The sequence below is a fragment of the Leucopleurus acutus genome, assembly GCF_964270905.1.
Source record: "Leucopleurus acutus genome assembly, chromosome: 19".
In the NCBI taxonomy this organism is placed as follows: domain Eukaryota; kingdom Metazoa; phylum Chordata; class Mammalia; order Artiodactyla; family Delphinidae; genus Leucopleurus; species Leucopleurus acutus.
Genome location: NC_139161.1, coordinates 51,650,699 through 51,675,353, shown reverse-complemented (window position 1 = coordinate 51,675,353; position 24,655 = coordinate 51,650,699). Strand labels below are relative to the sequence as shown.

Sequence of the window (24,655 nt, the reverse complement as noted above, 5' to 3'; positions counted from 1 at the left end):
CCCCCAAACTCCTTCATCTCGCCTGTCCGAACTGGAGTGTAGCCCTCAGAAGGGGTGATAAGATAGGCTGAGACGGAAGACTGAGGAACTTAGGCGGCTGCAGCCAGAGGGATGGAGGGTAGACTGAAGGGAGGACTTCCCAGGTGGAATTAGAAGGGAGAGGTGGGAAGACATAAACGTAAGATAGATGCCAGAGGCAGAGGCATGGAAAGAGGACTCTTTGGGGTTCCTCGTGAAATCCGTCTCCACCAACACAAAACAGAGGGAAATAGTGGGGTGCGGTTAGAATGGGCATCATCAGAAAATCTACAAACAACAAATGCTGGAGAGGGTGTGGAGAAAAGGGAACCCTCTTGCACTATTGGTGGGAATGTAAATTGATACAGCCACTATGGAGAACAGTATGAAGTTTCCTTAAAAATCTAAAAATAGAACTACCCTATGACCCAGCAATCCCACTACTGGGCATATACCCTGAGAGAACCATAATTGAAAAAGACACATGCACCCCCATGTTCATTGCAGCACTATTTACAATAGCCAGGTCATGGAAACAACCTAAATGCCCATCAACAGACAAATGGATAAAGAAGATATGGTACATATATACAATGGAATATTACTCAGCCATAAAAAGGAACAAAATTGGGTCACTTGTAGAGACATGGATGGATCTAGAGACTGTTTTACAGAGTGAAGTAAGTCAGAAAGAGAAAAACAAATATCGTAAATTAACACATATATGTGGAATCTAGAAAAATGGTACATACAGATGAACCGTTTGCAATGCAGAAATAGAGACACAAATGTAGAGAACAAACATATGGACACCAAGGGGGGAAAGGGGTAGGGGACGGGGGTGTTGGTGGCGGGATGAATTGGGAGATTGGGATTGACATGTATACACTGATGTGTATAAAATAGATAACTAGTAAGAACCTGTTGTATAAAAAAATAAATAAATTTAATTCAATTAAAAAAAATAGTGGGGTGGGTGACTCAAAGTGAGTGTGAATGGCTCAGGCATATTATCCTGAGACGACAGAGTTGTCACTAACTCTGGAAACACCAAAATTTTCACAGTAGGAAGGACCCCGAGGTTTGCTGCCTCCCCCTTAGGGCCTCTGAAAGCTTCCTGAACATCTCTCTGCACCCTCTCTTGTTCCTTCCTGAGACCATGTGCTCAGGGCAGACCTCTGGGCAGATGGATTCTTCCCAGTCCTGAGAGGAACTGTAGGAATTCTCATGTCCCGTCCCCTTCACACACACACACACACACACACACACACACACACACACACACACACACACACACACACACACACACACACACGTCTACTCTGGGTCAAGAAGTCCCAGGTAATTTATGCCCCTCTTTTTGCCATTCTCACTGGGGACAGGCCCCAGGAGGAGAGAGTGACAGCTTCCCCTCCTTTTGAGCTGTGAGAGCAGAGCCCCTTGGGGGTGGCCCTCTTCCCCGGTTCTCAGGAAAATGTTGGGGTCATGCCTGGCTTTGGAGAGAGGGGCCAGCGTGTGAGGGGGAAGGTGGTGGTGGCGGTGGTGCCTGGGGACCTGGGAAGAATGGAATGGTGGGCGGCTCAAGCCTGCCAACTTTACCTGACAGCTCAGGCTGGGTGGGGAGAAGACAGCTCAGCTCTGATCCGGTGGATTAGAGAGATTAAAGTGAGAGAAGAGAGAGATGTCTGAGGGACCAGGACCAAGAGGTGAAAAACAGGAGTCCTTGTGAAGGAGAGGCCTGGGGGCTGGTGGGGGGCTGGGACCCAGGGGTCCTTCTCCCTGGACCTTTCCAGAGAGTCTGGGGTGAGAGGGCAAAGGCTGGGGAAGAGGAGGTGAGTGTGTTGGTCCCTCAATCTCGTCCTTGTCCCAATCCCCCCTCACTTGCATTTCACCAGCTCCCAGGTCAGCCCTCTGGCTCCTGGCCCCCCCACTATTGCGATGGGCACCCCCTCTCCTCACGGTGCTGCACAGTGACCTCTTCCAGGCCTTGCTGGGTGAGTCGCCCCAGTTTTCTGGGGGGCGGTTGTGGAAAGGGCTGGCCTGTGCCTGTGAGGGCAATTACTGAACTTGGGGGCTGGTTTGGAGCCTGGAGATCGTTTGGTACAAGCAGGAGCCCCGGGCAGGGGTCATCCGTCAGCATCCAGTCCACCAGCCTTGGCTAGAGGAGTTCCTCTGTCCTTACCAGGCAGATGGAGGAGAGGTGATGGCAGGGGCAGCCAGGGAGGCGGGGGGATGGGGTGGGGGGTGGGAGGTGGGGGGAGAGCTAACTCAGCTCTGTTCCTGTGACAGACATCCTGGACTATTACGAGGCTTCCATCTCAGAGAGTCAGGTAAAGGGGTGAGGGTGGGGGCCTGACTTCCCAAGGGAGCAGGCAGGGCTGGAGGGGGACCAAAGTACTGCGAATATGAACCTGAGACTTGGGGGCCCTGGGGACAACATCCTGAGTCAGGGGCAAGGAGAATGCACTCTTTCCCGTCCTGTAGCCCCTTCGCCCTCTTGCTTCCCACTCTTCTTTACCTGCCCCAGTTTCAGGCACTGAAGAGTCTAGGACGCAGTCACTTTTCAGGCTTCCTCCTGTGAATCCTGAGGGAGCACTAGGCCCCCAGGGATTCCCTCCTGCCAGCCCCTCCCTCACTCCCTACCCCCTACCATGGCCTTTCTCCAGTATCTCAACAACCCCGGGTGCTCCCAGCCCATCTGTGTGTGCCTCCTCGTCTGAGAAATGAACTTCCTCCTCACTGCCTCTGCTGTCATCGCTGGTGGCTGGCCGAGACTCCATGTTTGCCTCAGGGCCTCTGGGCTCCTGCTTCCTTCTCCTTTCCCATTATCCGGGTTCCTGCCAGCGCGGAAGCAGTTAACTCTGCCAAGGCACCCCCCCCCCTTCTCGCTCCTCGCTCCCTCCCTCCCTCCCTCCCCCTGCTTCCTCTCTCCTCCTCTCTCCCCTTCCCTCCTCGGCTCCACGGCTCCCTCGGCCGCTGCCGCCTCCGACCCCCCCCACCCCACTCCCCCGCCACGGCCCCTAGCCCCTGGCCGTTAGGCAAGACCCCCCCCTACCCCGGGGCTCCCCGAAATCCAGTTCCCCTCCCCCACCTCAGCTCATGCCCCAGCCCCCGAACTCCGGGGCTGCCAGCCCCCGGTGCCCCCGCCCCTCCTGAGAATCGGGGTGTGCTCCCTAAGCCCCCTCCCCTCCATTGGGGACCCCTTTTTAGGGCCCCCTTCCCCTCCCTCCCACGCTCCCCTACCCTTCCCTTCTCCAACCCCCTCTTTCCCCTCTCACCCCTCCCCCCATCCTGGCCCCCCCTGCAAAAGTGGGGTGCGGAGGGGGGAGGGGTGAGAACCCACGGAGGGGAGGAACGAAACTCCGATGAAGTCAGAGCCCCTTACCCGCCGCCGCGGCCAGGCCCCCCAACATGGACTGTCTCTGTATAGTGACAACCAAGGTAAGCATGAGGGGGGACCTATAAACTGGGGGGAGGGTATGAGTTCGTGGGGAGGGGTTAGTCAGGCCTAATCCGCGGCTGGGGGCCCTGGGGTGAGAGCATCAGAAGATGTATCTACGGGGGTCATAATTTAGTTTGGGGGTTCACATCTGAGAAAATGCTGGGTTTGGCCACAGGTGCCCCCTGGAGTGAGCCCTTTGAGGGAAATGGAAAATTGGGGGTATTCTGTGACTTGGGGGATCTGGTGGATTTTGAGGTTCACCAATGATGTTTGAGGGAGACTTATTTAAGGAGAAGCCTGGCTCACATGGGAGTCCTGCTTGCTGTATGTTAGAAGGTGGACTGCATGGCGGGGGGGACCTCTTCCCTCTTGGAGGACAAGCTGGCTTCCAGGTGCCTTGCCCAATTTCACAGGGCTCCTGGCTTGAGGGTAGAAGGTTACTGGTTGTGAGTACCTGACTGGTCTGGGGGTGTCAGCTGGCAGGGAAGGGGTGGGCCTTCAGGCTATAAAAGAAGCGTCTCATGGCTGATACATTTGGGGGCGCTCTCAATTTGAGGGAACTGTCAATTTAGGGTTCGATCATGTGGAATGGGGATACTTGGGAGTTGTCAGAGAGCTGGGGCCTGACATAGGATCACCTGAGGGAATGGACCAGGTGAGGTTAGGATTTGGGGTATTCCCTTGGGAGGTAGAAGGTTGCAGCAGCTGAGGTTGCCAGCTCCTGAGGAGGAGGATGAGAGGTTTGGGGAGAGGGGATTTGAGGAGGGGCACCAGGTGCGTGGTGCAAAATTTGGGGGTGGCCCAGGAAGGTGCCCAACATCCCCGTTTCCTCCCACACTGAATCTACCCCTGGTTGAGAAGGAGGGAGAAGAGCAGATGGAGGGGAATGTTCCTGTTACCCCTGACACTTGGGATCAAGGTGGAGGAAGACACCTGGATCTAAGGTTACTGGGGTGAGAAGGTGTAGGAGAAAGGCCGGGCTGGCAGCAGTGAAGATCTGTACAAGGGTGTCCCTGTGGTTGGAGGCTGGCAAGTGCAGGAGATCTTGGATGGGGAGCACTAGCAAGCTTCTGGTGGGATGCAGAATACCTAGGTCTTGGCTGTAAGACTCTGGGACTGGAAAGCTGGATGCCTGGTGTGTGGAGGGAGGCTTGGGCGGGTGGCAGGCAGCTGGGGGTTGGGGGGTGGGACAGGAAGTGGGGGCCGGGAGGCGGGGTCTGGGTGAGTCACAGGCTGGGGAGGGGGTTATATTTAGTGGGAACTGCAGATTCTCAGGGGAGGGAGCTGAGGACACACATGTTCTTTGCCACAAACTCATATATGTATATACACATGCATCTACACATGCGTCATGCATGTGTGAGCATGGATGGAGGAGACTGGGGGCTGGGGACCTTTAAGTCCAAGCCCCCACCGCCTCTCCAGGGCTACTTGCTTATCCCCCATTTTGTGGGCTTTGGGCTTTCTCCCATACTGCCTCTTCCTCCCATCCCTGTAGTTTCAGTGGATTTTTGTGCCTCAGTTTCTCTGGCCTGCTCTCCTTTAATGTCTGTCTGATTCTCAGTTCCTCCTGTCTCCTGCCCTTAGCCTGCCTCTTAGCCTTAGGCTCCCTGGCTATGGTCCCTTATGTGCAGGTGTACACAGAAAGCCAGTTGGAATGTGTGGGCTCTGCTTCCAACATGTGAACACACATACACGAGCAAGGGTGAGGGGTTTGCCTGCAGTGGCAGCTATTCTGGGAGGATGGGTTTATTCATTTCCCTTCAAGAATCCTGCTTCTTCGATGGAGCCCAGGGTTGAGCATCCCCGAAGGAAGGAGTCTTGCGCAGAGAGGATCATGCATTTTGTGGTTTTACAGAGCTGTGGAGACCCAGGCTTGCCACGTTCCTTGGCCGGAAAACTTGTCAGTCTCGGGATGGCGGGGACTCGAAGTCCCATAAGGCCTTGAGGCGCAAGATCTGTCGGTGTTGGCGAGTTGCTGCCCGTGGGGCTGTTGGGAGTTGTGGTTCATCTCTATCCAGGGCAGCGGAGGGTTAGCTTAGGAGGAGCCAGCAGGGGGCACATGGCACTTGTCCCCCCCCAAAAATGCTGGGTGGGGTAGACGGTGCTCATGCTTTGCGGTCGTTGAGCTTCCCGGCTCCGTCTGAGTCCTCCATCTTTCATTGCCTATATTTAGACTTCTGCCGCAGTAATTTAAGGATCATTTATTGAATACCTACAATGTGCCAGGTCCTGTGCTTTGTGCTAACTGTGCCTTTATAGCTGTCACTTAGTCTTACTCTGTGCCTAGCTCTCTGGCTGTATCTCTTGTCTCTGAGCATCTCTTTCTCCCACTCCGCCCCCGTCCCTCCCCCTTCTCCCCGCGCTGCTGCCGCCGTTGCCATGGTAACCGGCGACGACTGAAGTTGCGTGGCGGACTTGAGGGCCGGGCGAGGGGGGCGGGGGGCGGAGCAGAACAAGTGGGGGAGGGGGGAAAGTGGGGAAAGACCAGGGGTATTTGGCCAGAGTCCCGGAGGCGAAGCGGTTAAACCCTCCGGGTGGTCCTTATTGGGCAAAGCTAAGATGCCGGGGGCGGGGCAGTGTGGCCAACGGCCTCATTCATTGGCCGACTGGGGCGTGGCGGAGGGGCAGTGTGGGCGAGGCCGGGGGAGCGAATGGGCGGGAAGTGGACGGAGGCGCGGTCTCCTGGAGGCAGGTGGGCGGGGTCTGGCTTACTCTACCAAGGGTGGCGGGCAACGAAAGGGGCGGGGCCTTAGGCTGGGTAACCGGCCCGAAATGAGGGCGGGGCTGACCCGGCAGGGGCGTGACGTGGTCCCATGTGCCGAAAGGAGACAGGGTTTGAGGGGCTTGTTGTCTAAGAAACTGCGGGGCGCGGGGGTCTTTGGAAAGGAGAATCCGGGGGTTGGGCGATCTGACGTCTCAGTTTTCCTAAGATGGAGGCCTGTTCGGATTCCATCAGAGCAAAACCTCCTACCTCAGCTCTATGTTCCAGGGAGACGGTTGCTAGGCGACAGCAAAGTCCTGGATTGCTGCGTTGCCAGGCAACGGGGAAACGGAAAATGGAGGGAAAAAGGAAATGGGGGATGGGGGAGGGTCTTAATGGGCCACAGCGCCCACTGGTGGAGAACTAGGGCCTGTGCATTTTCTTTTCTAGAAGGAATTTCGAGTTCAGCCCTTTCCGCACTGGCTCCCGGATCCAAGCATTCTGTCCAGATATGAAACTAGGACCTTGGGGGTCATCTCGGGGGCGCATCTAACAGATTCCAACCAACGGGGAGAGAGGGGGCATGGGTCAGGTTCTAGGGAAGTCCGTCCTCTCTACCATATGTAGGCATTTTAGAAAAGCCAAGAGAAGCAGATTTTAGGGGACTGCTCACTGGGCTTTAAGAGTTGGAAAGGTGGGCGTTCAATGGGAGAATATTTGGAAGAGATGCTTTCAGGTTCAGTTTGGGACAAAATGCAAGACATCTGAGGCAGTCATTTTGGGGTGTTATGGGAGATTTGTGGGTCACTGCAAGTTGCAGGCCAGATCTTATTTTGGTAAAAAATTTTTGAGACTTGGGTGTGGGGGAGATAGATATATTTGGGAGTAATCTTCCAACAAAGTTAAAATTCAGAATCATGGTGGGGGGAATGTTGAGATGTAGGGGAGGGCAGCCAGAAAAGGGAGTAATGTATGCATTTAAGGGGGAAAGAAAAGGAATAGGGAAACATCTCTTAATTTAAAGGTTTGGTAATAAATTGAAGAGGTTTCAATTGAATTTAGAAGGTCAGCTTTAAATTACATTACGTATTCCCTGAAATGGGATTTGGTGGTATTGGGGAACGGTATATTAGAAACTCATGAGTATCTCATTAGGTTCAAGGATTTGGACAGGGGACCCCAAACAAATTTGAGGACTGCTTATTTGGGTGTTTACATTAGAGCAAGGGTAATAGTTGCACTAATTTCAAGGTCTCTGTCAGTGGATTGGGGGAATAGATATAATTTTAATAGGGATGATTTAAAGGGTAGATTAATTTGAGGGCACAACAGGATCTGTGGTCCTTCAACTCTTGGAAAGCGTTGTCTGGCTATCATGTGGGGCTTTCCCGCTGGTTAGAATAGGAGGTGTCTTGGCATCTGTGGGGATGTTGTCTACATTAACAATCTTTGGGGAGGTTGGGGGGAGGGGATTGTGGGAGGCAGTTTAGATCCCTTGGGGGTCCTTCTGAAATGAGGGAGAAGAGCTGCTTCCTTCCCTGCACCCTGAGAGTCCAGTGAGGTTTTGTAATAGTTAGGACCTGGTGATTTTAGGGGTGGGAGATTGGATAGAATAAGGGGTCCCAGAGAACCAGAGCGATAAATTGGTAAATTTTAGGAGTGAGTCTATTTGTAAAGGAATAGGAATATACTGTGGAACGTGAAGTGCACAGAGAAACAGCTGGAACCAAGGAAGTTGATTGCTAAGAGGGTCTCCCCTCACCCCTTCTCTCCCATCGTGACGCTCTCCCGCACTGCGCAGGCGCCGTTTCACCCCCCACCCCCCAGGCTGCAGCCTCCAGTTGCCGCGGCCGCCGCAGCCCCCGCCCCTCTGCCCCTCCCCCTCCCCCAACCCTGGGACCCTTGCTCTCCCACCCACCCCTTCCCCTCAGTCCCCTCCCCTTCTCCATGTCGGCTCGGAACAGATTCGCCTCCATGTGTCTCTGCGTGGTACGTGCCGCGGTACGGGCTCCGGCTCCGCTCCCCTCTTCCCGGACCCCCCAAATCTCAGGGTGCAAGCTTCAAGTGCTGTCGCTCTTCCTTCTGCTTGGGGGGTCTCTGGGTTGCAGTGTCTCGCGGACAGGCACAGTGGGTCGCCCCTCCTATGATCATCCACTTTCACTCACACCCCTCTATTCTGGGGGTACAAGGCTGGGTTCCAGGTCATTCTTGTAACTGGGGCTCCGGTGAGGAGGGAGCCAAGGGGGAAAGAACAACAGCACCCCCCAGCCTTTTGATTTATCCTATGCCTTAATATATTGGGGGTTCAGACTTGATCCCAATAGCACTGGAGCTGTCGCCCCGCGGCGGCCCTGAGTCCCTGTAGGGTAAAAGAGGGGATCCTCCTTTCTTGCCTGTCCTGCTTTAGTTGTCCTGTCATCTGGGATGAGAGGTGCTGACCCCGACCCCCACCTACCAGTTTGCAGTTTCTGAATGACTCTCTCCCAGCCCCACCTCTCCAGAGGTTTTTCCTTACTACATTTACTTAGAAAATGTCCAGGGACTGAGCACAGGCCCTAACCTCCTCCAGCCACATTCTGGGAACTTTGGTACCCTTTCCTTGTTCCCCATCTCCCTCACCTTGTCTCCCAATCAGGAGCAGCCTTTTCCTCAGTCCTAGACACCCCCGCCCCCCATGGGGATGAGGCAGGGAGAGGTGTCTGCAGTCTCACTGTGCTACAAATTTACTTTCATCTCCTATCTAGAATAAACAATGAAATGTCCCTTCGCAAACTTCCATTTTTGTTATGTGCACCCTGATAGTTCTTCATCGAGATTCGGGAATTTTCTGTGTGAGGTGGGGTAAATAAAGATGGAGGGGCATTGGGCTCAAACCCTTCCCCTGACTCCAAACTTGAAGCTGCAACCCTTGGCCCTGCCTCATGTATCATGCAGGGAATTGGGGGCCTGGTGAAGTGGAGGCACAGCTGCCTCCTCCCTTTCTCCCTGGCCCCTCCAGTTCTGGGGCTCTGTCCCTCAGATCTCGCACTGTCCAGGCTGAAGACCACCTTTTCAGGGTGTGGAATGACAGCCTCTTTCATTTCATCGAATTCTGTTATCCAGGAGGGCCCAGCTTTGAGGAGGATTATTTAGCTTATACTTCCCCTAGCTTCCCTTCTCCACTTTTGGTGTTCATGATATGGAAACCTGGAGGGAGCTTGGGATTCTCTCTCCGAGACTGTCTCCAAGTCAAGTCTCTCTCCAAGGCCAGAAAACAGAGTGTACCTTGATGAGCCCCATGTTTTCCTTCTTTAAGGCTCTTCAAATGTATCAAGGTGTGTCCTGGGTTTGAGAATCTCCATGTACCATCTTCTTCTTCCTATTCTCTTACTTCATCCTTAACCACGGCCAAAGTTGGATTACATCCTCAGCCTTGGTTCCTCATCCTCAGAATTTTCAGTCATACTGTAGCATCAGGCATTGACCTTGATAAGTTTCCTCCAGTTTGACCTTGTAACTGTTGGTCTCCAAATGTTGGGGTCCTCTCAGTTTCTCAGATACTTTTTTTGAGAGGGAAATCTTGCCTTCTCTTTTCACCCACGTGTACTGGGGAGTGTATTCTGTCTTTTCCAGTCTCTGAGGGAGCCCTGCATATGGCAGCCTCCCCCTCCTCCATGGAGCCTGGTTTTGGGGAGGATTTGCTTCTATGAGAGCAGAGGCAGATGTGGGAGGACCCAGGCAGAGGCACTGCCCTTCACTATCTCCAGCTGCCCTTTTCCTCTCTCTGGTCCCCAGTTAATCTCACTTACTGATGTCCCTATTAAGGTAGTATGGGAGGCCCTTGAGATGGCACGTGGTTAGTTAGGAAGGGAGTCAGGGGTCAGGTTGGGTCTCTCACTCCAAGAGGCCGGAGGGAGACCAGGAATTCGTTCTGAGGCTCTACCCCCTCCCGCAGTCAGCAAACCTGGAAGCTGACACCCATTCCTGCCCCCCTTCTGAGCCCTACTGTCTCTGTTCCTCCCCTTTTCTCCCCCTTCTCCTTCTAGTATATCCGATTAGCTGCCTGGGCTGTAGGCGTTTGTAGAGGCGGGGTAGACTCCTGGGGCCCCTTTGCCAATGACCTGGGAACCAGCGAGGCCAGCTGGCCGGGTTTAGCTGTGTCCTGCCAGGGGGGCTGACGCCAAGTACCGGCTAGTCGAAGGGCTTGACTGTGGTCCCTGCCTGGGGCCTGCAAGGTGCTGGAGAGCCACTCACTCCAGGGGTAGAGGCTGCAGTGGGGAGACTGAGGCAAGGAGGGTGGGGTGGGGTACAGAGTGGGAGAAGCAACTGGAAGGAAGCAGTGGGATTAAGGTAAAGAGGAAATGGGGGGAAGCTGATGAGGAAAGCAAGGACGCTGGGGATGGATGTAGAGAACGGGGGTGCACGTGTCAGAAGGGCTGGAGCTCTGGGAGAGGGGTGAGGAAACGGAAGCCAGAGGAGGGAGTGTGCTGGGTAGAAGGCGGGGGTCCTAGGCTGGGAGTTGAAGGAGTTGGGGGATGGGGCAGGGCTTTGGGAAGAGAGGAGAGGTGCCGAGGCCCTGGCGGGAGAAGGGGATGTGGGGAGGTGGAGAGAGGGGAGCCAATGGGCTGGAGGACAGGGAGGGGGAGGAGCTGGCCAGGCCCCAGGGCCTTCCGCACTGCACTGGCGGGGGGGCGGGGGGGGGGCGGGGGGGAGAAGAGGAGGCGCGCCGGGGCGGGCAGCCTGGAGCCCGAGGCGCTGGGCCGGCCCCTGTGACGCCTTCGTCCCCGTCCCCAGAAATACCGCTACCAAGATGAAGACACGCCCCCTCTGGAGCACAGCCCGGCCCACCTCCCCAACCAGGTAAACGCCCCCGAGCTGGTGCACGTGGCGGAGAGGAACTTGTCCCACCTCGAGGCCGTCCAAGGGGTCGTGGGCCACGCCCACTTCTCCCCCCTCAAGGTAGGAGACTCAGGCGGCCCCCTCCCCAGTGCGGCCCTCGGAGCCTCGGAGCTACAACATCCCCCAAGGCCCGGTAGGGCGTGAGCCGTAGGTGGGGGGAGGCCGGGGCTGGGGAGCTGGGCTTGGGCTCCTGGGGCCGGGGGAGGGAGGGGGCATTTGGGGCGTTGGAAACACCTGATTACCAAAGAGGAGAAAGAGAGGCCAGGCAATTGGGAGTGGGTGTAGGGCTTACAGCCAGGAGTGTGTGTGTGTGCGTGTGTGTGTGTGTCTGCGTGTCTGTGCGCACGTGTGTTGAGATGTGTGCATCCCCCAGGATGCTCTCGCGCCCCAGCCCTCTTCATTCCTTCACACCCTCCATCTCCATTTCCATTTTCTGCGGCCAGAGCGCTGCCCTCATTTGCTCTTGTCCCTTCGCTGCCTCCTCCCCCCCACTTCCGGCCTCTGGGCCTGGCTCTCCAGCCCTTTCCATCTGTCTGGCCTGAGACTAGTCGCACGGGCCTTTCTGCCTCCATCCCCTGCCCCGGCCTTTGCACCCCTCCTGTGCGCCACCCCCCTCGCTGCCTTTCCCTCCCTGTTGGCTGGCGGGCTGGTTCTAGATGCTGTCTCTCTCTTCCTCCCACGCACTCTCTTTCTCCCTCTCCCTGATCCCCAGCTCAGGCCCTCTGCGGCCTGATCAGCCTTCTGCCTCGGCAGCCGGCTCCCAACTTCTTCCCCCTCAATCTCCTCTTCCGGGGGCACAGGCTGGGGAGGATGGAGTGTACCAGGCTAGCAGGGAGATTCACGGGAACACTGTGGGGTCAGGGGTGAGATTCTAGGATCTTGTGGGATGCCCTGGAAGGGGGGGTTGTTGACATTTCACCAAGAAGATGGTGAGGAGGTTTCTGAGCCTAGAGATGAGGAGGCAGAGAGGGGGCAGCAGTAGGTTCTGGGGTGAGAAGGATGTGGTAGGAGAGGAATTGGAGAGGGAGAAAAAGACTGTTCTCAGGCAGGTAGCAAAGTGGAGAGGCAACAGAAGGGTAAGAGGTCCTGGGCCAGGAGACAGACAAGGATGAGACTGTGAAATCAGGGCAGCAGGTCGAACTGATTGAGAGGAAGGAAAGGAAGGCTCTGGAGATGAGGAGATGGTGCAGAGGATTCCTAGAGATGCTTTTTTTCCCCCAAGATGGGGCCATTAAGTCCCTGGGGAAGGAGAAGAGGAGAGAAGGTGGTAGTTAGTACAGAACTAGGGAGATTTGGAATCTGAGCCCAGGAAGCAGAGGGAAGTGGAAGGAGAGAGTGCTGGAGGCCGTGAGTGTGGGAGGGAGGTCCCATGACAAGGCCTGAGCTGGGGGACAGGAGAAGCCTCAATTTTCAGAGGAGAGGGGGAATGGGTTGAGAATGAAGGATTGTGATTTGGCCATAGAATCTTGAGGGTTTGAGGATGAACTAAGGGAGGGTGGTGCTGATCTCTCTGGGGAATCAGAAATTAAGGTGGAGGATAAGAGCAGGAGACTGATAAGGGATGGGCCCAGATGGGAGGATGCGGACAGGGAAGTGGACAGGGAAGCGGATGGAGAATGGAAGATGCGAATTGAAGGGTGGGGCAGAGATGTAGATGGAGGTTATCGGGTGGGGTAGAGAGAGGGACACAGATGAAGGTAGTTGCGGATACAAGATGGGGCCTGGGAAAGGAAATTCTAGGATAAGGATGGGGATGGCGATTGAGGATAGGCTGTGGGATAGAGGATGGACGTGCGGATGAGAGTTGGGCAGTCAGTGGCTATTGGTTGGACAGTTAGCATCTGCTGAGATTTGAAGGGTCGGAGGATGGTGTTAATAGATTTATGGATATGAAATCAACTATAGAGCTTGAAAATGTGTAGTATGGACAAATAGCAGTAGGAGAGAGGAGGGACCCCTTTGGAAGGAGAGAGCGAGGAGTCTGGGGAATCCGTGATGAGTGCCTCGCGCTTGGTAGGCTCCAAATAAATACTTGTTTAAGGAGGAGATAGGTTGGGGACCCCGGAAGGAGGCTTTTGGCCGCCTTCCCCCATTGCCATGGAAACGTGGCTTCGGTTGCCCAGGCAATTGGGGAAGCCCCTAGGACCGGCCTAAAGCGGGCTCCGCCCTGGAATCTAGAGACCCTGCTGCGTCGAGGCGACTGACGTCAGGGACCTGGGCACACCCCACTTTAACCCTTTCCCGGATGAAGTGGTGGGCGGGCGGAGAATAGATGAGAGGATAGGACCCGGATGTCTTTCACCACTCCTCTTTCCTGATGTTCTTTGCACTGCATAGGGTGAGGGGCGTACGGGAGGGAGGAAAGGAAGTTATTCAGGGTGCGCTGCGCCCTCAATCCTCCTCAGCCTGGACTTATTTCTGCCGGGCTAACGCGGCGGTGGGGGGGAGGGGGCGGGGCCCAGGTCAGGAAAGGCGGGGCTAGAGGATCCCTTCTGCCTTTGGGAATCTGGTTGTCCTTAGGCCACGCCCCATCTCCCCCTCCTGTTGTCCTGGCGACGGGGCCTCCAGGAGGTGGGTCTCCCCAGGCCTTGGCTGGGCTTAGATACCGTTGCTAGGCAACAGGGTCCCTAGAGGAAGGAGTAGATTTAATGGTGGGTGGGCGAGAGGGAGGGTGGGGCCTGCATCTGGGGGAACCCCGGATTCCCGGGGCCCAGGGTTTAGGGCAAATGTGTGTGAAAATGAGGGGCAAATCTGAGGGAGGGTTATGAAGGTATCTGGGTGTATGTGGGCGGATAGGGACAGGGATGGGGGCAGGAAGGGAGAGCAGGACCCAGTGGACATAAGTCCTGTGGTGTCTGTGTGTAGCGCATAAGGCATGTAACACTCGGTGGTGTTACATCCGGTGAGACGCTTCCCCCCCTCCAAGGCGCCCCTCCAGCCAACCCTTTACCATCTGCTGCTCCCCTATCTGGCTGTCTCTCCCTTCCTCCTTCTCAGACACCTCCTTCCACATGCAGGGGGCCTGGGCTGGGCAGAATTGGGTCCAGCATGTGTATGTGTGTGTGTGTGTGTGTATGTAACACGGACTGAGGCTGGGTCCTTCAGGGAGTCAAGGGTAGCAGAGCGGGCTGGGTTAAGAGACTGAGGAGGTAGCCAGGCTGGTGGGACTCTTGGTTACCGGCTCCCTCTTGAGCCAAGGTTCAGGCAGCTTTTCGTCTCCTTTTTCCCCTCACAGGCCAATTCTCCCCCTGTGATTGTCAACACAGATACCCTAGAAGCCCCGGGATATGTGAGTTGTTTAGATTTTGTGGCCATTACAGAAGAGAGGAGGGAGACAGGGAGGGCCTGGGTCCCAGCAGCCAGGGTAGGGCCAGGTTCTCAGGTAGGAAGTCTGTCTCACTGCTCTTGTGTTTCTGGCCCGTGCTGGAGTTGCAGGTGAACGGGACAGAGGGGGAAATGGAATACGAGGAGATCACACTGGAAAGGGTGAGCAGGCTCCTCCCTCCAAGGTCCTCCCCGCTCGCTCCCTGTCTGTGCTTCTCTCTGTGCCCGTTCTCTGTGGCCAGCCTCTTAACCCTGTCCCTTCCTGCTCTGGTCACAACTCCCCGACCCACTCCCCTACCCCCTTGCCCTGTCTAGAGCGGGTGGTGAGGGGAGCTGACCCTCTTCCCCTCCTTCTGCCCAGGGTAACTCAGGTCTGGGCTTCAGCATCGCAGGTGGCACTGATAACCCACACATCGGTGACGACCCATCCATTTTCATCACCAAGATCATTCCTGGTGGGGCTGCTGCCCAGGATGGCCGTCTCAGGTGGGGAGAAGAGACAGGGGTTAGGATGCTGATTCCCTGGAAAGGGAGGGCCAGGGCAGCAGGAAGCTCCTGGCTCAGGCCCACTTTGCTGCCCTCAGGGTCAACGATAGCATCTTGTTTGTAAATGAAGTGGACGTGCGGGAGGTGACCCACTCAGCTGCGGTGGAGGCCCTCAAAGAGGCAGGCTCCATCGTCCGCCTCTACGTCATGCGCCGGAAGCCCCCGGCTGAGAAGCTCATGGAGATCAAGCTCATCAAGGGGCCTAAAGGTAGTAACCTGTTATGTCTCCACCCCCATCCCACTGTCCGCTGCCCCAAGGCCTGCTCCCCAGGTACCTGGGCACCCACCTCTGCCTTCCCCTCCATCTAGGTCTTGGCTTCAGCATTGCTGGAGGTGTAGGGAACCAGCACATCCCCGGAGATAATAGCATCTATGTAACCAAGATTATCGAAGGGGGTGCTGCCCACAAGGATGGGAGGTTGCAGATTGGAGACAAGATCCTGGCGGTGAGGACCCCCATCACTTTTCTAGCCCACACTTAGGTCTTGCCTCCTGGTCCTGAGCAGGCCCAGGCTTCCTCATCGGCTCACCCTCAGTGCATCCGTCTTGAGGATGTTTCTGGTTCTGTCTGAACTCTGCTTCCCTTGACCCTAGGTCAACAGTGTGGGGCTGGAGGACGTCATGCATGAGGATGCCGTGGCAGCCCTGAAGAACACATATGATGTTGTCTACCTAAAGGTGGCCAAGCCCAGCAATGCCTACCTGAGTGACAGCTATGCTCCCCCAGACATCACAACCTGTGAGAGCCCTCCAAACCCCAGAGCTGCCCATGCCCCAGCTCAGTCACCCCATGACATCCCTGGTGACCGACCATTCCTCTTCAGATATTTCCCCTGAACTGGCCACAACCTCTGTCACTTCCTGTGGTTGGAGAATAGATGGAAAATCGGTCACCATCAAAGAACTAGAAAAGATTGTCAATAGTTCCTCCCGCAGAGGGCACAAGGCCCAGATGGTTTTATGGCTAATTTTATCAAATCCTCATGGAGTAGATAATTCTTATGCTCTTTTTGAATATAAGAAAAGATAAAATGTCTCACATTTCATTTTATGAGGGCATTTGAAAATGGTCACAAAGATTATATAAAAGAAGGAAAGTAGGGAGTTCCCTGGTGACCTAATGGTTAGGATTCTGGGCTTTCACTGCCGTGGCCTGGCTTCAATCCCTGGTGGCAGAACTAAGATCCTGCAAGCCGTGCGGTGTGGCAAAAAAAAAAAAAAAAAAAAAAAGGAGGAAGAAGAAGGAAAGTATAGGCCAATTTTGCTTCTGAACAGAGATGTAAAAGTATCTAATAACATAGTTGCACAACAAACGCAGCAGTGTATTAAGGGAATAACATTGTCACAAAGTAGGGTTTATTTCAGGGAATTAAAGGTGGTTCATATTATGAAACCTCTCAGTATGATTTTTTGTATTGAAAAGTTAAGGGAGAAAAAGGGTAAGTTCATTTCAAATAGATGTGGAAAAGGCATTTGATGAAATCCATCATCCTATTTTTGGAGGGAAACTTAGTATACTAGGAACAGAAGAATTTTCCTTAACGTGATTGAAGAATAGCTATCAAAAACTAACAATGAACACATTCTAATGATAAAATCCTAGCAGTGTGTACATTAAGTTAGGAACTAGGCAAGGATGCCTCTTCCTGCTACTGTTATTCCACATTGCTTTAGAGCGGAGTTTCTCAGTGTTGGGACTGTTGACATTCTTTGTTGTAGGGGGTTGTTCTGTGCCCTGTAGGATGTTTAACAGCAGCCCTGGCCTCTGTCTATCAGATGAAATGGTACCCCTCCCCACCAGTGAGAACAACCAAGAATGTCTTGAGACACTGCCAAATGTCCCCCGGGAGGCGAAATTCCCCTGCGTGAGAATCACTGCTTTAGAGCCTTCAGGCAGTGTAGCAAGAGAAAAAGAATGAATAGATGTTACTTACATTTGAAAGGGGAGAAACAAACTTATCCTTATTTGTAAATTATACTTTTGTCCATCTAGATTAAAATCTAAGTGAATTAACCGAAGAACTTAGAAATAATATGTAGGGTTAAGAAAGTGGCCATCAAAAATGTAATGGGTAAAAAGATCCCTTTTGCCACAGGAGAAAAGCTCTATAAAATTCGTAGAAAAATAAGCTTGACAAGAAGTGTGTAAGATTTACATGAGAAAAATGATGAAACTTTACTGAAGGACATAAAAGAAGACTGAAGAATTGGAGAGTCACATCGTGCTTCCTGACGCAAAAAACATAATATGCTAAATATCTCAATCTTCTCCAAGTTAATCTCTACATTTTATGCAGTCCTCATCAGAATTTTAATGTCCCCCCTACCCCCAACTGGAAAAATACATTTGGGAGAATAGCTAAGAAATTTTTGGAAAAGAATAACGAGATGTGACTGCTCCGTCCAAATCTGAAATCATACTGTAAGACCATATTAAAATCACATGGTCTTGTTTCTAAACACCATAACCTACCAAAAGGAACCTTGGCTCCTTGGAGAAAGGGCCAATTCCAAATCTTTTTTTTTTTATTCAATTCCAAATCTTGAGCAAGAAATGTGCAAGATGAGCTTGTCACATCTTTCATACTAGAAAGCAAGGAAGATATGAAAGGGTCGTGTCAAAGACACAGAAGTTGAAACTGGCCATTCAACCAAAACTCATTAGATATGTTAAAATCTACAGGATTATAATGATACTTCAAAACAATTGGGTACCTTTAGAGGATGCTAGGGAACTCATCCATTCTGAAAACTGGCAAATAAAGGGAAAGAGTCAAGCATTTATTCTCCCTTCCTGTACAAACTGCACCTTAGAGTAACCAAATGGTTGATATGGGAACGTTCTTTTTTTTTTTTTGAATCTATTTATTTATTTATTTTTGGGCTGCATTGGGTCTTCGTTGCCGCGCGCGGGCTTTCTCTAGTTGCAACGAGCGGGGGCTACTATTTGCGGTGCGCGGGCTTCTCGTTGTGGTGGCTTCTCTTTGTTGCAGAGCACAGGCTCTAGGCACACGGGCTTCAGTAGTTGTGGCATGCAGGCTCCGTAGTTGTGGCTCGCGGACTTTAGAGCGCAGGTTCAGTAGTTGTGGCGCACAGGCTTAGTTGCTCCGTGGCATGTGGGATGTTCCCGGACCAGGGCTCGAAACTGTGTCCCCTGCATTGGCAGGCGGATTCTTAACCACTGCGCCACCAGGGAAGCCCAGGAACGTTCTCTTTTACAGACGAATTCTCACTAATAAATGTTCCTCCCTCAAAGAAAAACCACAAACAAACATAGAATGTCAGCGCTATTTTGCTGTCCCCAGTGAACTGTGAGGACCAGGCAGCGATCATCAGTGGCTGCTAAAACTCTTAGGTGAAAGCCTGATGGGGGGCTTTACAATGTATGGATCAGGTTGACAATCCCTGAACCTACAGATATGTCTTACCTAAGAGAAGGCAACCGGACATTATTGCATCCTGTCATAATGCAGAAAGCACGCAGCACCACCTATGAAATATTCTTGCCAAAAAGTGAACTTGAGTCTCTTTGCGGATGACCAGAGTACAGGAAATACAGGGCAGAGGCGCAGGTTAACACCCCAGGGGCAGGGATGCAAGCAGTGATTTACCTATTAGAATTTCCCTAGTAGAATGTGGGAAATTCTGCTAGACAATGCCCTAGTTTTTTCAACAAATGAATGGCCAAGGGGGGGGTGGGGAAAGGGAGAGGAATTTCATAGATGAAGGGATTTGAGAGATGCTACAACCAAACGAAAAACCCCAAAGCCTGGTATTAATATTCTCCTTGGCTCCGTGATCCCTGCCATACCGAGGTCACATACCCTTAAGATCCACTGTCCCCTAGGAGCACCAACCTCTACGTCACCTGTGAATTCCTGCCCCTGACATTGCTGTGACCTGACGCCCCCTTCACCACCCCAGCCTTGTTTCTCTGGCACAGTAACTTCCCCTTTCCCTGAGTCTGGCTCTGCTGATTCCCTAGGGAGGAGGTGGGGTGGTGGGCGCTGTCTTCTTCCATGTACTTCCATCTCATCCTTTCGCCCACGTCTTCCCCCAGCCTATTCCCAGCACCTGGACAACGAGATCAGTCATAGCAGCTACCTGGGCACTGACTACCCCACAGCCATGACCCCCACCTCCCCTCGGCGCTACTCCCCAGTGGCCAAGGACCTGCTCGGGGAGGAAGACATCCCCCGAGAACCGAGGCGGATCGTGATCCACCGGGGATCCACGGGCCTGGGCTTCAACATCGTGGGTGGCGAGGACGGTGAAGGCATCTTCATCTCCTTCATCCTGGCCGGGGGCCCTGCGGACCTCAGTGGGGAGCTGCGGAAGGGGGACCAGATCCTCTCGGTGAGGGAAGGCCAGCCCTTGCCCGGACCACCCCCTCCCCTGAGGGCAGAGGCCTGGGGGCTGGAGCCTGGCCTGCATCTCTAGTGACTCAGCCTCTCCTGCTCTCTCTAGGTCAATGGTGTTGACCTCCGCAACGCCAGCCACGAGCAGGCTGCCATTGCCCTGAAGAACGCAGGTCAGACAGTCACGATCATCGCTCAGTATAAACCGGAAGGTATCGGGCCTGCAGCGCGCCTTCTCGTGGGCTCAGCTCTCTGTCTCCTCGGCTCCTGGCTTCAGCAGGGGGCGAGGGAGGGTGGCGGTAGTATGGGGCCCGAGCTCAGGAACCTTCTTGTCCTTCCTCAGAGTACAGCCGGTTCGAGGCCAAGATCCACGACCTTCGGGAACAGCTCATGAACAGCAGCCTGGGCTCAGGGACTGCCTCCCTGCGAAGCAATCCCAAAAGGGGTTTCTACATCAGGTCGGACGCTTCCCGGGCTGGGCTCCAAGTCCTCCTGTGCCCCTCGTCCCCCAGCCAGCTTTCCCCCTCAACCCTGCTGGCCCCCCCCTCCCCCCACCCCTGCCGGCCGACGCTCAGCTGGCGACGCTCAGCTGGCATTCCCGCACAGGTTAGCATTGTGAAGTAGTCCCTGTGATCCCTACTGCCACTAGCCCCGGTCACCCTGGCACCTCCCCTGGTACCCCCAGCTGTCCCACAATCTGGTAACTCAAAGGGTAACGCCTGGCAGAGCAGGGGGCCTCTCGGCTTTTGGAATATATTGCTGCAGACTGCCCAGCCCTGTGGGATAACGCAGTCCAGGGGAGGTGGACCACCGCTCTCTCCAGTCTGTCCCCATCTCTCCGGTGGCGTTTTGCTACCTTCTTGGGGCTCCTTCTCCCATTGGCTCCTCTTTCTCATTCTCCGCAGGCCTAGGCGCTGTGTCTGATGCTTTTTCCCTTCTCTCCCTTTGGGGGCCCGTCCACTCCCATGGCCTCACCTGCCACTCGCTTGCAGATGTCTCTCAGAGCTGTCAGCTCTGGCCTGGCCTCTTCCTTGAGGTCTAGACCTGCAGTTCTGGCCATCTGCTTTCTGGACACGTCCATGGGGATGTCCCACAGGCATTCACACGCAACATGTCCCAAACTGTGAGCTCACCTCTTTCTCCCGTGCGCTCGTGCTGTCTGTCCCACCCAGTCAGTGTTCTCTCTCCCTGAATGGCACCTCCATCCGCCCAGATGCCCGGCTCAGACTGGAGCCTCGTCTGGCCCTTTCCTCCCTGCAGGCTTCAGCTGGCTCCCAGGGCTGGTCAGTTCTGACTCCCAGGTGATGCCGGGCAATCCTGGGGTCCCTTCCCATCTTTCTAGCCCCAGTGATCTGCTCAACATCTCTGCTATCTCTGCGGTCATTCCTTCCCTTGTCCTGACCTCAGGGGTTATGACTTACAGGAGTTTCATACTGCTGAGGGTAACCAGAGTTTGCAGAGAGTGATCTTTTTTTCTTTCCCTTACGAGTTCGGGTCCACGTTGCCCCTGTGACTGTGACGTGTGTGCATACTGCAACTGCTTTCTTGGGAGGGTGCCGTTCTAGATCTTACTCTAGAAATTGCACTGAATCCATAGCCTGTCTGATCCCTGACACAGTGTGGACTGAATGACAGTTCATAGTTATGGTGATCATGAGTTTCGGTAGAGCTTTTGGTCCCCACACAGTTCTAGGGTTTCTCAGAATCCACGGCACCTGTGCTTGTCTCTAGACCCCGGGGCAGAACCTCCAGGTTGGGTCCTGGGGGACGGAGTCCTCACCAGGCTCTGACCAAAGGCCGCCTGCCCTCCAGGGCCCTGTTTGACTACGACAAGACCAAGGACTGTGGCTTCCTGAGCCAGGCTCTGAGCTTCCGCTTTGGGGATGTGCTGCATGTCATCGACGCCAGTGACGAGGAGTGGTGGCAGGCGCGGCGGGTCCACTCTGACAGCGAGACTGATGACATCGGCTTTATCCCCAGCAAACGGCGGTGAGCCTTCCTGCCCCAGGCACTGACGCTCCCAAGGTCCCCAGGCTGGGCAGCCAGTAGGGAGGACATGGGTCTGCCTACTGACTCCTTGGGCATCCGTCTGCTGGGCCTTCCCAGCAGCACCATGACTCACATGAGCACTTCTGGCAAACGCCTCATTTAGGAGCACGGGGCCCAGGGGCTGCTGAGAGATGGGGTTCTCAGCTGGCCCGGGGTGAGGCCATCGGGCTCCTCATGGGCATTTCCCTACACGCCCCCCCACCATCCCTCCATGTATCCCACAGGGTTGAGCGACGGGAGTGGTCAAGGTTAAAGGCCAAGGTAGGTAGAGGAGGCCGTGAGCTTGGGTGGAAGAGTGGGGGGCTCGTGGGCCTGGACTCTTGACCAATCGCATGGCCTGCTCTTTCTTCCTAGGATTGGGGCTCCAGCTCTGGATCACAGGGTACGTAGGGTCAGTTTGGGAAGACCTGAGGTGAGAGGGGCCCTGAGCCTCACTTGAGTCCTCAGGACGGCAGCACAGGGCCCCAGGTCCCCTGCATCAGAGCCCCCTTGCCGACGCCCTGCCTCCCACTAGGTCGAGAAGACTCGGTCCTGAGCTACGAGACGGTGACACAGATGGAAGGTGAGGTCTGGCTGTGCGACCTGGCCCAGCCACCCCTGCTCCCTGCTCTGCTCCCCACCTGACCCCGCACTCTCTCCTCAGTGCACTACGCTCGCCCCATCATCATCCTCGGGCCCACCAAGGACCGTGCCAATGATGATCTCCTCTCCGAGTTCCCCGACAAGTTTGGATCCTGTGTTCCCCGTGAGTGCCGGGGCCTTGGAATGGGTGGGGGGGCCCAAGCGGTCACACAGGCAGAGCCGCTTCCGGGCATTGGGATGCAGCTGGACATACGGGTTCTCAGAGAAGGGTGCTTCTCAGCCACCCTCATGTTCCATGGTGACCTTTCCAGGCCGGGGACTTGGAGGACCCGGGGTTGCTGAGGAAGTCTCCCCAGCTGCCCCCTTCCCTGAAGGACTGGCTGGGCACTCTGTGGGGGGGGGGGGTGTCACTGTAGGCAGGGTTTAAGCTAGAGGGATGGTGGTTAGATCTTTGGGTGGTGACTTCCTGGCAGATACGACACGGCCCAAGCGGGAGTATGAGATAGATGGCCGGGATTACCACTTCGTGTCATCCCGGGAGAAAATGGAGAAGGACATCCAGGCGCACAAGTTCATTGAGGCCGGCCAGTACAACAGCCACCTGTATGGAACCAGCGTCCAGTCCGTGCGCGAGGTGGCCGAGCAGGTAGGAGCCGCGGCGCCGTCCTCCTGCCCGCCCCCCGTGGCCTTCCTTTAGCTCTCTAACGCGCTCTCTCTCTGTCTCTTCCCTGCTGGGTCTCCACTCCGCTTCTCCACCTCCTGCTCCTCTTGGGCAACTCTGCCCGCCTGCTCTCTGGTGCCCCGCTCTCCCTGCCTCCCTCCCTCCCTTGGTGCCTGACCCCAAACTCTGCTCTGCCATCTGTCCCCTCTCCTCCCCTGCCCTCCTCCTTGCCCCATTTCACCTCTCTTCCTGCGGCCTTGCCCTTGGTGGCTCGGCCTCCCCCCACTCGGTCCCTCCCTTCTGCCGGCTCCCCTTTGGCCCTCTCCCCTCTCCCCTCCCACTCCTCTGCCCCCACCTTCTCCCTGCTGCCCCCACCCTGCCCTCTCCCTCCATGGCTCCTTTCTCCATCTGCCTCTCCTCCCTCCCATCTGTCTCTCCTTGTTCCTTCCATCTGTCTGTCCTCTGTCCGTCCTCCCCTCCCTCCTCTCTCTATCCTACTTCCTCCCCTCCCTCCTCCCTCTATCCTACTTCCTTTCTCCTTTTTCTTTGCTTCTCGCGACCCCCCCCTCCCCGCCTTGCTCTGCCCCATCTTTTGGTTCCTCACACCTCCCTCCTTCCCCCCACTCCCTCCCTCCTGTGCTGACCCCTCCCTTGCCCTCCGTCTGCCCCTCGCCTTTTTCTCTCTGTCTTTCATTCTGTCTATCCATACCTTTCCTGCCTCAACTCTCTCTGTCTGTGTGTCTTTCGACATCCATGTCATTTCCCTTTCGGCCAATCCCCCGTTCCCTACCTTTCCATGAACTGTGTCCTGTCCTGGCACCTGTGTCCTTTCCCGCCACCTGCTGGTCCGCCTCCGCCCCCGCTGCCCGCCCCCAGGGGAAGCACTGCATCCTCGATGTCTCGGCCAATGCCGTGCGGCGGCTGCAGGCGGCCCACCTGCACCCTATCGCCATCTTCATCCGCCCCCGCTCCCTGGAGAATGTGCTGTGAGTATGGTCCCGGGGGGCTTCCCCTCTGCTCGCCCACACCTGTGGCTCTGGGCCTCAGAAGGCCTCTGTGTTGCACTGTTCCCTCAGAACCCTAGACAGCAGCTCCGGCAGCCCTTGAGGGAAATCTGCACCTAGAGCTGGAACCCAGAGGATACCAGGACTCCCAGGCCTCTTTCCTTTTCTCCTGCCCCGGGCTAGGCAGGACTACAACTCCCAGCAACCCCTGGGGGTACACACCTTCTAGGCCGAGCCAGGGCTTCGGGGCTCTCGGCAGTTAGGGTCTTAATCCCTTCACTGGGGCTGCCGGCTGGAAGGCTGAGGCTCTGGAGAGGTCCCTGGAGTGGCCACACCCGGCTGGGGTGGGTCATGGGGAGGGGGCCCGTCTGTGGCCCCAGAGGTTATTGGGAATTGTTTTGTTTTTTGTGTTTTTTTTTGCGGTACGCGGGCCTCTCACTGTTGTGGCCTCTCCCGTTGCGGACGCGCAGGCTCAGTGGCCACGGCTCACGGGCCTAGCTGCTCCGCGTCATTTGGGATCTTCCCGGACCGGGGCAGGAACCCGTGTCGCCTGCCGACTCTCAACCACTGCGCCACCAGGGAAGCCCAGGAATTGTATTTTTTGCTTCGTGCTCCAGATGAGAAAATACTGGTTGCGACCTCACAGCTCTGGATGGAGGAGATAAAAGGTGGGGCAGGACCCACCCTCAGGTCTGTGTGTCTCTCACTGTCCACAGAGAGATTAATAAGCGGATCACAGAGGAGCAAGCCCGCAAAGCCTTCGACAGAGCCACCAAACTGGAGCAGGAATTCACAGAGTGCTTCTCAGGTGAGGCGCACACAAGGCACCTTTGGTTCAGATTCAAAGAGGGGGCCCCCACTGGGTGGGTGGTTTAGAGAGACGTGTCCCCTTTGGGTGGGTGCAGCCCCGCGGCACGTGGATAGGAGAATTAGAAAAAGGTGCCCCTCTGGGCCTGACTCCCTGCTCCCCCCCTACCCCCAGCCATCGTGGAGGGAGACAGCTTTGAGGAGATCTACCACAAGGTGAAGCGCGTCATCGAGGACCTCTCAGGCCCCTACATCTGGGTCCCAGCCCGAGAGAGACTCTGA

At 55.3% G+C, this 24,655-nt stretch overlaps 1 protein-coding gene across 4 annotated transcripts; it reads left to right on the top strand.

Moving 5' to 3' along the window:
- Positions 1-3,429: 3,429 nt before the first annotated feature.
- On the top strand, positions 3,430-24,655 carry DLG4 (discs large MAGUK scaffold protein 4; the record flags this gene model as incomplete). 4 transcript variants are annotated; one of them, XM_082860538.1, is made up of 20 exons in its annotated part: positions 3,430-3,459; positions 10,938-11,003; positions 14,278-14,331; positions 14,478-14,528; positions 14,728-14,852; positions 14,951-15,120; positions 15,222-15,358; positions 15,507-15,651; positions 18,973-19,268; positions 19,380-19,482; positions 19,614-19,728; positions 21,083-21,259; positions 21,544-21,580; positions 21,674-21,701; positions 21,834-21,881; positions 21,963-22,064; positions 22,375-22,547; positions 23,439-23,548; positions 24,283-24,374; positions 24,549-24,655. In XM_082860538.1, the coding sequence occupies 20 exons, from the start codon at positions 3,430-3,432 to the stop codon at positions 24,653-24,655; spliced, it is 2,166 nt and encodes a 721-aa protein (XP_082716664.1). The 4 variants fall into 4 exon arrangements, with proteins under 4 accessions (XP_082716664.1, XP_082716662.1, XP_082716661.1 ...); XM_082860536.1 differs by having other exon boundaries at positions 10,938-11,102; XM_082860535.1 differs by lacking the exon at positions 3,430-3,459 and adding an exon at positions 8,112-8,153 and having other exon boundaries at positions 10,938-11,102.